The sequence below is a fragment of the Clinocottus analis genome, unplaced genomic scaffold (genome assembly GCF_023055335.1).
Source record: "Clinocottus analis isolate CAN_PGR_092001 unplaced genomic scaffold, fCliAna1.0.p SCAF_27, whole genome shotgun sequence".
Lineage (NCBI taxonomy): Eukaryota > Metazoa > Chordata > Actinopteri > Perciformes > Cottidae > Clinocottus > Clinocottus analis.
The window spans coordinates 3,695,233-3,709,368 of NW_027176009.1; the positions used below are offsets into that span (position 1 = coordinate 3,695,233).

At 40.9% G+C, this 14,136-nt stretch overlaps 3 protein-coding genes across 3 annotated transcripts; 1 reads left to right on the forward strand and 2 right to left on the reverse strand.

The window, feature by feature from the left end:
* Window positions 1-930: 930 nt before the first annotated feature.
* Window positions 931-3,274, reverse strand: LOC137795074 (claudin-9-like). The gene is made up of 2 exons (XM_068592328.1): window positions 3,210-3,274; window positions 931-2,996 (listed from the first exon to the last, which is right to left on the reverse strand). The coding sequence occupies exon 2, from the start codon at window positions 2,776-2,778 to the stop codon at window positions 2,110-2,112; it is 669 nt and encodes a 222-aa protein (XP_068448429.1). The 5' UTR covers window positions 2,779-2,996; window positions 3,210-3,274; the 3' UTR covers window positions 931-2,109.
* Window positions 3,275-4,907: 1,633 nt separating this feature from the next.
* LOC137795221 (GTPase IMAP family member 4-like) lies at window positions 4,908-6,135 on the forward strand. Its single transcript, XM_068592573.1, has 2 exons — window positions 4,908-5,017; window positions 5,137-6,135. Exons 1-2 carry the CDS (start codon window positions 4,996-4,998, stop codon window positions 5,976-5,978), a joined length of 864 nt encoding a protein of 287 aa, XP_068448674.1. The 5' UTR covers window positions 4,908-4,995; the 3' UTR covers window positions 5,979-6,135.
* Window positions 6,136-9,533: 3,398 nt separating this feature from the next.
* Window positions 9,534-12,158, reverse strand: LOC137795191 (GTPase IMAP family member 7-like). Its single transcript, XM_068592535.1, has 3 exons — window positions 12,050-12,158; window positions 11,765-11,836; window positions 9,534-10,645 (listed from the first exon to the last, which is right to left on the reverse strand). Exons 1-3 carry the CDS (start codon window positions 12,156-12,158, stop codon window positions 9,714-9,716), a joined length of 1,113 nt encoding a protein of 370 aa, XP_068448636.1. The 3' UTR covers window positions 9,534-9,713.
* Window positions 12,159-14,136: the final 1,978 nt, after the last annotated feature.

The following is a 14,136-nucleotide window of genomic DNA, read 5'->3' on the forward strand; positions in this document are numbered from 1 at the left end:
TCGAAATAACCACACTGTCCCTTTAAGAGGAAGAGGAGAATGCTTGACGTTCTCAAGCAAAAACTTCATCCAGTTAACCGTGAAACGACCGTGATTGCGACATGTAGGTTTTATGGTTTACGCACGGACGCGCACGCACGCAGGCACGCACACACACGTTGAGTTGAGTTTATTACAATTTGTCATTTGGCAAGTAAGATATGACACACTCGAGACAAATATAAAAGGTTATTTATTTTGAGGAAGTTTCTTTTGTCATAGTAAAAGTGGATGTTTTATTTTGAGGCAGAGGTCCTGCTGCTGTGCCAGCGTCTGTATCAAGTATTATTTATTCAACAACATACGAGGCTGATAAAAGCTGCAATCTGGCACTTTTGCTATTGTTGTCTTAATTCAAATACATAACAAAGTGTTTAGATGTCCTTGCCTTCTGTGTGTGTGTGTGTGTGTGTGTGTGTGTGTGTGTGTGTGTGTGTGTGTGTGTGTGTGTGTGTGTGTGTGTGTGTGTGTGTGTGTGTGTGTGTGTGTGTGTGTGTGTGTGTGTGTGTGTGTGTGTAATTAGGTAGGCACATCAGTTACTGAGTTTTTACTGCCCCCAAGTGTACAATGTCTGCTGTCACCACTCTACCACTCAAAGTGGTTGAATAATGGTTTGGGATGATCCCACTAGGATCACAGCGGTGTCAATGTAAATGAACATTTGTTTTGGAGTGAGTGTGCAGGCGTTGAAACCACTTTCCCCAACCTCATAAAAATAGATGACAGCAAATATATCTTTCTGGTATAATATACATGATAACTAAGAAGACGAGAGTAATCAATGTGTTTCACAGACCTTTAAAACATGACGAGGCTTACTTCTAAAGTATAATTAAAAACAGTTGTAGTGGAATACAAACACATATTTATTATGGATAAGTGATTATAAATCATACAAACAACAGTCAAAACAAAAAACTAAAGGTGGAAAATGAAATATCACACGTATGTACTGAATAATGTATATTGTGTGTGTAAGTCAACCGTGGTAAATGCTGAAGGAAACATTATCAGACTTACATCTCCAGACTTAAGACTGTTTAAGTGTAACTGTACACATTATTTTTGTGAAAATAAATTCAAACTAAACTACTACTTCTGGAAACTATAAAACTAAATAAACATGAATAATATTTTCTCCAATGAAGGCAAATTAAAAAAGCTGTAATATTCAGACAACAGGGATGTTTGAACTGATATCAATAAAAGGGTGCAGTATAAAATACATTGCACAGAACTACAGGACAAATAAATATAAACAAGAATGAAGAAATAAATGAAAAAGGAAAAATAAAATGTTACGAGTAAATTTGCTAAATGCCCCAAATACTCATTCATCAACAATTTACTTTCATAAAAAGAAAATAAACAAGCATCGCTCTGACTGCCCACACATGTTGTCAGTGAACACACGAGCATACACAGATATGCCACATACACTGGCCTTCTGTACACAGACTGCCCACACACACACACACACACACACACACACACACACACACACACACACACACACACACACACACACACACAAGCAGAGGCAGGCTGGAATTTGAGAAATGTAAGTCACACACATTAGTAAACGTTTAAACATTTGAAACCTCCCACAATTCATGTAAAATCCCACTCTGACGGACAGCTATTCAATTATATAAATTATATTAGAAACCCTCAGCCGAGTAGCTCAATGTGTAATTTAATTAATAAATGTAAAATAATAATTGACCAAAGTGTAATGGAATCCACATTATGATTTAAATAAACAAAAACAAAACTCTCTACTTTATAATACTTCATTATACTATTAGCATTCATAGCAATGTTTTTTTTTTGTCATTCTTAATTGTAATTCTATGTTTTTTTACCTTAAGTTTATTGCAATTCTGTGTGTCAGGAGAACCTAGCAAATTAAGCTTTTCATTGTACGGAGTAAATTTCTGTTCTCTGTGCATATGACAATAAAAATATCTTCAATCTTGAATATTATAAGATAGTAAACACAACACAGACTGATGTCCTCTGATAAATGATGACCTTGTAGTTCGACCTTGCATGTCCAATAAAATCATCTCATACAAAAGATTTATCCTGTTGCTTCGCCTCCCCTGACGCCCCCGGCAGTGGGTTGTCCTTCGCTGCTCCGCCGAAAACCGGCAATGCTCTTACTCCTGGTGGAGAGGAGCCCACGTAGAGCAGAGAGCCCCCCACCAGGAGCAGCAGGCTGGCCCCCCAGCCCAGGTACAGGGCCGGCCCCAGCTCTCTCTTGAAGGGCGCTGCAACAGTCGGATCATAGAAGTCCCTGATGATTGCATGGGCCGTCCAACAGATGGGTATCAAGTAGGCCAAGCCAGCCACGAGGAAGAGCAGCCCTGCTATCCTGGACAGCCGAGCCTTGGGGGCCTGGTTACCGTCCCCCATGCAGTGAGTACACTTGGCCCCCGCCACCCCGAGCATGAGGGCCAGCAGGCAGAGGAGTAGGGAGAGAACCGTGAGGCCCCGGGCGGCCTGGGCGGTCTTGGGCAGAGCCAGGGTGGAGTCATAGGACTTGCACTGGATCTGGCCTGTGGTCTGAGACAGGCAGTTCATCCACAGTCCCTCCCACACCACCTGGGCGATCACCAGCTCTCCTCCCACGAAGGCGGACACACGCCACAGAGGAGCCGCGCACACCAACGCCGCGCCCACCCAACCCAGCACAGCCAACACCAAGCCCAGCAGCTGAAGACCTGTTGATGCCATGGCCGATGAAGAAGCTCCTCTAGCGCAATTGCGGGATGAAAAACAAAACAGTTTCAGATTTCTTTCTTGTCTTTCTCACCAGGAGGTCACTGTGCTCTCAGTCGATGAAAGTCAAAGTTTCCCACAGTATGTTCTCAGTCATCCAGTAAAACGTCAGGGGATTGAGAGATCTCGAGATGGGTCCCCTTCTCCTCCTCAGTGTCTTTCTTGAGCAAAACCTATGATAAGATGACAGTTTTCAACACATTTACCTGACAGAAGCACATTTGAATGAACTAATATAATTTGAGAGCTGAGCCAATTGCGGGTGACAGTTGTTTTTTAACCAGTACAATAAAACAGTTACGTTAATAAGAATAAGTGGATTCAACTTGCTTCAGATGGTTTTCTTTGCTTCAATAAATTCCCTCATTCCCTCACATAAAACATACCTTTCAATCACCAATCAAGCAACCAGATGTCCACAGATGGCAGGTTGATGATCCTCTGTGCGCTTCTTGGTGGTGTAGTCGCGTGATGTGAGTTGTTGGTGTCTTTCTTCTGTTATGACTGGCCAGCTTGTCTCCTTGGATCTCATACACAGGGGTGTGGGAGGGCAGCAGCGTGTAATGCTGCATACTAAATACACACACACACACACACACACACACACGCACGCACACAGATAGTTATTCAGATAATGACAGCACAAGGACACTTTGTTACAAACATTGTTGATTGCTACTATGTTGTCATTTCTTGGCGTGTGAGGGACCATATTGGGGCAACAAATGGAACCGAGGAGGAGATGAAAGCTGATTGGAGCTTGGGGTGTTGAGGAGATCTGAGAAGCAGTACGTGAAACAACTCCCATGTCATATTATACTGAAGACTGTAACTTTGTTTTGTGGGAAAACGCAGGACTATTTTAGTGAGGTTAGGGAGGACAAAGTGTGCAGGTGGGTACATCGAACATTGCTCTGTAGATCCACTAGATGGCAATAGAGAAACTGCCACCAATCCAACACTGGCTTCAACGTGTCCTCGCTTGTGCTTATTACTTTCATCGTTCTCCTTCCTAAAAGAGGAGCGCTGACATTAAGCTGCTCGGTAAGATGTCGGGCAGCAGTTAAGCTTTAGCAGAGTTTGGAATCAAAGTTCATGCTGACACACTTGTTGATTACTATCTGTGTTTCCACTGATCCTCAAGTGGCAATAATCAGTTAATGCAAGTTTATGTCTGTTCAAATGTATTGTCTTTGTCTTATTTATGAATTTTGTCAGTGTGCAGCATAGAAGGGCGGCAACCGCAATGCATTGGGCAATCCTTTATGCTTTAATGCTCCTGGAAGTGGACCTTGAGCCTTGACGAACTGTGAAGGAAAGGTTAAGAGATGCACAGACACAGTGGTTCAAATTCAGCTATTTTATTGTATACACCTCAATGGGTTTAACCTCAGTAGAAGGTGAATGTATTTACTTTGGTGTCATATAAAAACATACACTGTACACGACAGTGTACAGATACACTGTTTGACAACACATACGTGGGAAATTGCACTCAAGTGGCTGATCTGTTTGAAAAGATAGACAAGATAGAGCACTTAAATGTTAACCATTAAGGCAGAAATATGAAATGATGGAGTAGATGTGCAGGTTATGCACTATAAGTATTCAGTTGCAACAGTCACGGTCACTGGTCGGCTGCACACAAACAAGAATTAGACAACACCACAGGTGCACACAGTAACACAACCCCACAACACCAGTTTGACACTACACTATATTATACACTGCATCCACCATTTTCACGAGGAAATACAGATAGAATCACCATTAACTAACGCTCTCAGCTCACAACCTCGATTTTCACACTCGGAGACCGAGAGAAAGAGAAAAAAATAACTATCAGTACAGACTAATATGATCTAGAAGAAATTAACACGGTGTTCCCTGTTTTAGCATGTAAGAAGTTTCCATCCAAACTAATTTTTTTTCATGTTTCTATCCCCTAGTTTTGAAAAGTTGTAGTTTCGTTTTCCTGGAAACCACTGAGGTGGGGAGAGAGAGAGAGAGAGAGAGAGAGAGAGAGAGAGAGAGAGAGAGAGAGAGAGAGAGAGAGAGAGAGAGAGAGAGAGAGTGATTCACTGGCAAATCACTAGCAAACAAGTACAGTTGAACTGTGAGTTGGAAGGAAAGGTTAAGGTTTGACTTGTTTACTTCATTTTCTACAACACGATGGGTTTAACCTCAACAGAAGGTGAGTGTCTTTACTTGTAGGAATATACTGTAATGCAGGCCTTTTGCTCTTCTCATGTGAGCTGACCCAAAAGCTCTCAGAGGTTCAACTGACGGGTCTCTCTGTCGTTTTGTCCACAGACTGCAGCTCTCCGGTTGTCAGTGACCTGAGGATTGTCCTGCTGGGGAAGACTGGATCAGGAAAGAGTGCAACAGGAAACACCATCCTGGGACGAAAGGCTTTCCCCTCAGAGATGTCTCCTTCTTCTGTGACTCAGACATGTGGAAAAGAAAGCGGCCACTTTGATGAAAGAACTGTGAATGTGGTCGACACCCCGGGAGTCTTTGACAAGGCGATTGCAGAAGTGCGCTTGGAAAGGGAAATAGAGGAAAGTGTCTTGCTGTGTGACCCAGGACCCCATGTATTCCTGCTAGTGATCAGACTGGATGCACGCTTTACTGAAGAGGAGAAGAATGCTGTCAAGTGGTTTAAAGACAACTTCGGTGAGGACTTCTCCAATTACACTCTGGTGCTCTTCACTTGGGGAGACATGCTCAAGGAGAAGTCTATTGAGGAGTATGTAGACCAAGATCCTGATCTTAAGGCGGTGATCAGTGGTTTTAAGGAAAGGTACACTGTGTTTGACAACACATGTGTGGGAAATCGCACTCAAGTGGCTGATCTGTTTGAAAAGATAGACAAGATAGTGGACCTAAATGGTAACAATTATACCAGAATCATGTACGGTGAGGCCCAGAGAAAGAAGAAGTCAAAGGAAAGATGGAGTAGATGGTCAGGTTATGTGAACACTGTAAGTACTCAGTTGCTCGGGGCAGCAGTTTTCACAGCTGCCCCTGTAGCTGGTGCTGCTTTTATGGCAGAGGAAGCAGCCATTGGAGTAATTAGACCAGCTTTATTAGTTGCAGGTGCAGGGGCTACTCAAGCAATCGGGAGGTGGATGAAACCTAAAACAGAGAGTTGAGTGATGTGAAGCCATGATCCTTTAAGAAAACTAGAGAGGTCCTTCCATTGATTGCCTTCGTTACAGTAAATTAAAATTAGCCTTTTTTTTTGGCAAAGCTGCATTGCGTTCTTTCTTTTAATTATTGTACATGCATACAAATTAATCACAGCTTGCATACTTTAAAATGACTCTTTTACGACCGACCGTAAAATGTTTATGCTGTACACTCGTATCCTGAATATCCTTCTGCGTGGAGAACACTGTTGTAATTGTTCTGTTTGAAAGGAATAAAATAAAAATGGGATAAAAGCTTCAAAAAGTCTTGTTTGATGTTGTATCGAGTTTGCATGACATGGACATCACAGTTAAGAAAGCAAACATTAAAAGCTTACGAACGCATCATTTCAAGGTAAAAATCATGCTAAAAGTGCTTTTTTTTCTAGGCGGACCTGAAACTTTACATTCCTTTCTGTGTGTCATCTTCATTTACTCTTAACCAGTAACACTTAGACTGATATTTACACATCTGAGCAAAACTTAACATTATACTTGTTTATTAACTCCAAGATTATTCAAATAGCTCTAGTGGTCACAGAGACACAGCCATTTTAGTTTGTATGTCATTTTCAAGCAGAAACCTAAAAAGAGGCTCGGTGTTTAAAAGGTTAAGAAAGCAAACATTATTCCAACAAAAGCTTCTAGATTTCCAGTGAATTCATGAGACAGAACCACTGTGGCTCATGCTTAAAATTTAAAATCTCTCGTGGGAAGATGTAAGCTGAGAAACAAACAGTTAGCAACTGCAGTTACATGACACTGCAGTTATCAGCCATCAGTGTCAAGTCAAAGCTCCAGGTGATATTCAGAAAAAAAGAAAATGTAATATTTGTAATACTTTTTGTTACCAACTACAGGTAAATTCACATTGTGCAATAAAATGTAATAATTTATTTAATAGATGGATAAAAATGCATTTTTCAACTGAGCATAAGTTAAAACAAAGGCACGTTAACTGTTGCATTTATCAATCTGCTCGTCTAACGCTCGCCAAGAAAATAAATATAAAAGAGTAATTTCCAGTGTCAAAGTGTTCCTTTCAGCGCAGAAGAAACAATGCATTGCATGCATAATAAATAATATATTATGATGCAGTAAAACAACATTCATTCAGCATTACAGGTATAATTAATCAATTACCAGGTATGTTTTATGTAAAAGGTCAAAAGGTTTTCTGAACATACTCTGCACAGTGGGAAGTGATTTTAGCTGCATGATGACTCAAATGTTCCTTCAAGCAAAGGGAACACACTGATCACAGTTGATCCTGGTAACCACAGGCATATTTAACATTATTTAAAGATATTTTAAGAAGAGAAACATAACCATAGCCTTGTAGATCAAACATGGGACAACTGGTTCTACAGGAACACATCGCTTCAGAAACGTCACTCCCTGTCTTCCACTCCCCAGCGCGGAGTGGAAGACCACACATGTGTTTGACAACACATGCATGGGAAATTACACTCAGGTTACTGATCTGTTAGAAAAGATAGACAAGATAGTGAACCTAAATGGTAATTATACCAGAATCATGTACGATGAGGCCCAGAGAAAGAAGAAGTCCAAAGAAAGATGGAGTAGATGTGCAGGCTATCTGAACACTGTAAGTAATAATTTGCTCGTGACAGGACAAGTCACAGCTGTTGCCGCCCCTGGTTCTGCAGCTACAGTGTTCACTGGTGCAGGTTTTACTAAAGCCATCGAGTGGTGGGTGAAACCCTAAACAATAGACAGCTGAGAAACTTGCGGGGTCATAATTTTCATTGTCGTTTCATATATTTTTTTGCAAAACTTTAAATTAACCTTTTATGACCAATCTTTTAAACATTGATACATTAACCTTTTATTCCGACTATTGTCTGGAGAACAGTATTGTAATTGCTCTGTTTGATTTGTACGGAAAGATGAACAAATGTGACAACAATTTCAAAGTTTGTTTTTTTAACAAATATTTTTTTACATGAAGCAAGAATTCCTACAAAAGCTCCCAGAGCTCTGCACAGTTGCTTGTCTGGCATTAAAAGCACAAATGATCAAAATGAAAGGTTTTCTGATGTGAAAAGTAACTTTACACAACAGAAAAGTTACTTTTCGTCCGGTCTCCACCACTCATCCTGCCAGTATATCTGCATGTTACATACAGATGAATGGGAAAATATTTATTAATTTATCTGATCACATTAGACTCTTGTTTTATTTTATTTTGAGACTGTTATTGTTGACTAATGTTTGTCTAAGTTTTGCATTTCATTCTAATACAGTGAGATTAAAGCTTTGAACTTTGAGATGTTCAGTTGCAGTGCATTTCCTGCTTTTACTGTAAACGCTTGTCATATTCGGTACTCCAGGCAGGAAAGGCATCAATTGTTTAGTGTGAATGTCGAACCTGTCCCCTGTATGTTTCATTTCAAGCTTCGAGGCAACAGCTCCAGCCGATGTACAGGTTTGAATGTAAAGGTGACTCATATAAAAGATTAATATCACAAATGGGAAATGTAAATGTTACGCAACATTTTGGCATTTATATTAATAGAAATACGGTATCGAACATCTTTCACTTCCATAATCAATTTGAGTCTTTGAAAACATGAACCAACTCTGACCTCTACTGGACAAAGAAGTAAACTTGAGGGGATCGTTTCATTTGCGTATGAAGGCACAAAGAGAGAAGGTTACCGTTCTGAGGTTAAAATATTGATGTGATGGATGCAAACCTAAAATATTTTCACATATAATGAAAAATCACTACAAAGACAACTTTAAAAAAAGAGTTTTAAACCATGTGAAAACTGTAAATCTAAGTTACCTAATGCATTTTATTAATGTTTTTTTTTCCATTATGGATGAAGACTCAATCTGCCAGACCTGCGACGTGTTTAAAGCTAACAAAGCAAGCTAAGCACTGAATGATGCAGTTCAAGTACTACGAAGGTCTTATTAAAATCAGCTCATTCATCTGTTTGTTATCATTGTGCAAACAGTTAGTGAAGAAATGTAATTCAGCCTGATCCCAACATTTCAAACAACTTTGACCAATATGTGCTTGACTCAGACGGGCCTCCACTAATCATTCTAAAGCCTTTTTGGTTATTGTGAGGTAGATATGTGCTGGTGGCTAGCAGGGATTGCTACGTTAACAATGCCTCCGCAGTGAAATGTGATCAGCGGTCATTTTCCATTGTCTCTCGTTTCCTTGAGGGAAGTGAGCTAGTAATGTTACTAATAATAAAGCTCGCCAAACAGCCCATCACAGACTAAATAAGGATCATGAGCAAATCCGTATGGATATTCTGTTTGAACAATTATCACAAGTTGAGAACGTATAAACTGTGCAAAAATAATGTACTGAAGAACTTTATGAAATCTATAGCACAATATCGCGATACATTCTAACAGTACTCATGAGGAATCTCATAGTCATGATGCAGGTGTAATTTTTAAGCTCCAAACAATAAATGAGTGGAAGAAAGAACAGAACGAAAACACATTTCAAACCGTACGTTTACTGTCAGCGTTAAAATCACATACTTCCTGGTTTTGAAATGTTGTGTTAAAACTTTATAATTATGGAAGCAGAAAGCAGAAAGGGCCATAACAACACCATTCACTGATGAGCTCTAAACAGTAAAGTGTGCAATACTTCCACTGTATATTCAGGGCCACATCCTGCAGATGTCCTTGCCTCCCACATTTTTACACTGGAACATTTGCCTTGGCTTTGCATCGTATGCCCTTCCATAAGCAAAAAGCAGCGAGACCACAGAGCACAGCCAAGACCAGCACAGGAGCTCCTAGAGCCAACGCCACCGTGGTGTCGGCTCCCAGGGCTATAATCACCCCGGCTGCCACCAACAAAACTGCGACAGCCGAGGCCACGCGTATGTTCTTCCTTTTGACCCTTTTCTCCTTTTCTCTCTCTTTCTCTTTCTTCTCCCTCTCCGCATCCCACATTTTCTTCTCCTCCTCCTTCTTCTCCTCCTCCTCTTGTTGCTTCCGCTCCTCTTCCTCTCTCAGCTTCCTCTGGGCTTTCTCATACAACTCATTGGTGTAGTGCTTCCCCCCGTTATCCTGTATCATTTCCTTGACCATGGTGACCAGCTCCTTGACCTGTGCTTGGTCCTCTGCGTCGTTGTTGTTGAAAGCGTGGTACCTGCGTCCAAATGTAATAGAGAGTCTCCGCAGCTCCTTGCACTCCTTCAGAGCATTGTCAGCTTTGGCCTGATCTTTGCATGTAAACAGCATGATAGTGTACATGGAGGCGTCGTCTCCGAAGTTATCCTGGATCCACTTCACAGCGTTTCGTTCCTCCTCCGTGAACCGCACGCCGAGCCGGATCACCAGTAGGAAGGCGTGAGGGCCGGGCACCGACATATTGACGCACTCCTCTATTCTGGTTTTTAATTCTTCCTCTGTGATGCCCGTGTCAAACAGACCTGGAGTGTCGATCACCTGGACAGCAGTCCCGTCCACTTCCCCGCTCTGTGTCTCACAGTGCTTGGTCACAGACTCAGGGCTCGGGTCCTCTTTGAAGGCGGCTCTTCCGAGGATGGTGTTTCCTGATGCACTCTTGCCCGATCCGGTTTTGCCCACCAGGACTATCCTCAACCCTCCGGACAAATCCAGAGCTGTAACAGCAGAAGCACAACGAATGAGCACAAGGCAAAAGAGATTTTTTTTTTTTGGCCACCACTTGCTGAGATTGTGAAAGACCTGTTTGAGGAGCGCATCACCCTCCAGTGTAAGTTACTTTATCTTTTTTTGCTGAGTTCTTAAAAAAGACAACCTGTTGAAGTTTTGACCATGAGTAGTGACATAGAGTAATGTTTTTCCAATTATTTATTGGGCACATGCATAAAGAAGTACAACTGATGGACAGTTGGTGGCAGTGATGTGCAAGAAGTAAAGCCGTGTGCCAGCAAAGGTCAAATGAATGCTGCCAGCGTGTAAACATGATTGTAAACCACGGATGTAAGAAAAAACAGAGTTAACCCGCCAGCAAGCAATTAAGATTAATTATCAATTATAATGGAGGTCAAACTTGAACCTAGAATATATATCTCGTCTGCGACGTCATCCCAATGTCAGGTCTATGAGTGTGACCACGCAGGCCGAGCCAGCAGGTGAAACACTTAAGTCCGTGCGTTTGGCGAAGTGATTTTCATTCAAATGACTGGCCTCCATCCTGTAGTCCGGTAATTCAGAACTTAAAACACATGTTTTTATGTAAACATTGCATAATAAAGAAATATTATATAATGTTTGAGAAGTAAGGAATTAAAGTGGCGAAAAATACTGAATTTGACATGACTTTGTTCACATAGAAGAGCAGTCAACCACTACCACCTGGGAAGGAGTTGCAGGACAACAGGACCCAAACTATGTTAGTCAATTATTCTTTACAATTAAACTCTATTATGTTTTATTGTGGTGGAAGAAACAATTTATGAATGACCATTGAAAACATCATTCTCATTATAAGGTGCAAAAAGTTAGTACCTAGTTATATATGTTAGAAAATTAAAGACAGACTTTAGCCATAGAAGCTAAGATAGAGCTATAATATAGAGAGAGAGAGAGGAATGAACACCATAAAGGGTTGTTTTACAACCTGGCAACCTTAAAGGTGTTACGGCTCTAAAAGCATTATATTGTTTGTGTTAAAAAAGCCATTAGTAAGGGTTTAAGTAAAGTGTTCCATTAATAGTAGATGGTATACAGATATGAGAGATAATGAATGAGCATACCGTCAAAGTTATTCAGACCACACCCATCCGATCGAGGAAGAGTTTTCTGTTTCTTTTCTCGCAGTGGTATTTCTGTGATGAGAAATATAGAGAAGAAAATAGAGACACAAAACAAAGTCCACAATTAGTCCAGCACATCATTATCAAAGTCTACATTTTTATAATGTCCCTCTTGGGCACTTTTAGCGTCACAGTGACACCAGTGTCACAGGAAGTCTCACGTCTCACAGAAACCAAAAGATCTCTGCTGTTTCGTTGAAACACAAGTCACATAGATTGTCTTACCTTCAGCCATCACTTCAGATTTATATTTTCCAGTCGCCCCCTGGTCAAATGCGTTGTTCCAGGCCCGAGTTGTGGATTTAGACAAGCTCTGTGGCTTCACTTTAGACATCAGCATTCTGGGAAACTTCTGGAAGCCTGCCCTTTGCTCGGGGCCTTCCTATTTCCTAGTATTGTCTTTAGTTGACGTCTGAAAATGTGCATCCCAAAAGAGGCTGTCCACAGCTCTGGGAATAGGTTTGTATATGGGCATGGCTGCTATATGTTAGACAGCTTAACCACAACACAAAGAAAGCGTTTAAACTCATAAACATTGTTTTACTACAACCACATTATGAGACAACCAGAAAGCCTCACATCTAAACCTAAATATCTTAAATATAACTGTACAGCTACAACAAACGTATATAAAATACTGAAAATTAACATCTTTTAGTTTATCAGCAGACGTGTTTTTGACTGGTAACCTTTTATTACCTTCTGTCCCTTGAAGGGCTCCATATGGATGGACACGCTGCACCAATGGCATGGTTTCCTTTTCGATCGCGTACTTTTATGTGGGTGTTGGCAGAGAGCACATAACGTGATCAGCCCAACATCTCTGGCTCAGGGATCGCATGTCAAAAACAAAGTAGTGAAAAAGAGGAAAAAATATCTATTGAAGCAATTCATTGCTTTGGTTAAATCAGAAATGACAAATTAAATGGTGCCTTACGTTGTTTGGTTATATCATGAAACAGGCTGAGCACCTTCTCACATTAAAACAGATATTTTTTAACGCACCTGACAAGCGTTTGCTCACCTGCCTGATATGTTGACAGGTGATACTTACTTAAAGCACAACAATCAGACCACACCAAACCGTCTTAAAACAAGGATGTTGAACTGTTCTACGCTCCAGGTTTCACTTCAACGTTTTCTCTATTGTTAAATGTAATGACATTTTCCTTCTTTACTTCTAGAGCATTTATGGGATACACCAAATGAACAGGCCAAATCAGAAGTTAATGTTAGAGTTAGGGACCAAAACCTAGCGGCAGGTGTCTTTTTAGGTTTGTGCGTGTGTGCTTGTTCCACCAACCATTATCATTTAAATTCTCCATCACTTGCGTGACGAGCCACCTGCATCCTCTCATCCTTATCTCTGTGGCATGATCTCGCCCCAGCTGCTATGAAATAGTGACTGATTGGAGTGTTGACAGGCGCTACTCTCCGTACACTTGTAGACACGCTTACATTCCCACCACGTGACATTTTAACATTTTAACCTCTGTTTTGCAGGAAGAAGTCTTTATTTCATTTTGAAGAAGAGTATGTGATTGATCATCAACTAGTTCCACAATGAAGATGAGCACCAGAACCAACCCGTCAGCTAAACATATGGATGCTCTGACCTCAGGGTTCAATGCCCTGACCTTAAACTTCTTGGGAACAGTTCTCTCTTTTTAAATAGGTCTTATTTGAGGGCCCCAACTATCCCTGAGCCTCTGCCTCACCTTGGCGTTGGGACTCACATTCACACACCACACATCTTTATAATATCTTAAAGGCAGCCAATTAGAGCTCTGTGAGTAAAACAAGTACTCTCACATTTTTTTTTAGAATAAAACACACGAGATCTAGCAAGTGGTATGGCATGATTATCACCTTTAATGCGTAAGAAGCGGTTTAAGAGTCGTCACTATTTTTAGGTGACAGTGTGGGCGTGTAGCGCTATCAATCCATTTACTATTGCACTGTGTAATTTTCTTTTCTTTTTACAAATGCTGCTGGTAGGGATCGTTTGAGGTCTATAGTAAGTGTAAAGCCCTCGCCTGGATATACACTTAAAAAGCAGTGACCATGGAAACGCTCTGTACCTCCAGCAAGATGAGCGAACGACCTTCACAAAGTGCAGCACACAGAGGAAAAACATCCAATTCATTAACAACTGCAGAGTGGATTTGTTATTAACACCAAGCTATTTCAATGAATGGTGGCCACAGACATCATACACTGTAACGTTGTAGCTTTTATTCATTCATTCATAGTTGGAGTTAGTTGTCATGTCTTGGTGCTACAAAGCTTCAAGGTGAGATGTAGCCTGAACA

Bases quoted from the DNA above. Each gene is read 5' to 3' on its own strand.
- LOC137795074 (XM_068592328.1), bottom strand. From the start codon at position 2,778: ATGGCATCAACAGGTCTTCAGCTGCTGGGCTTGGTGTTGGCTGTGCTG.
- LOC137795191 (XM_068592535.1), bottom strand. From the start codon at position 12,158: ATGTCTAAAGTGAAGCCACAGAGCTTGTCTAAATCCACAACTCGGGCC. The intron at 11,837-12,049 runs GTAAGACAATCT...TTCTCATCACAG, and splicing joins ATCTGAAGTGATGGCTGAAG to AAATACCACTGCGAGAAAAG. The intron at 10,646-11,764 runs GTATGCTCATTC...CTGCTGTTACAG, and splicing joins TGGTCTGAATAACTTTGACG to CTCTGGATTTGTCCGGAGGG.
- LOC137795221 (XM_068592573.1), top strand. From the start codon at position 4,996: ATGGGTTTAACCTCAACAGAAG. The intron at 5,018-5,136 runs GTGAGTGTCTTT...TTTTGTCCACAG, and splicing joins GGGTTTAACCTCAACAGAAG to ACTGCAGCTCTCCGGTTGTC.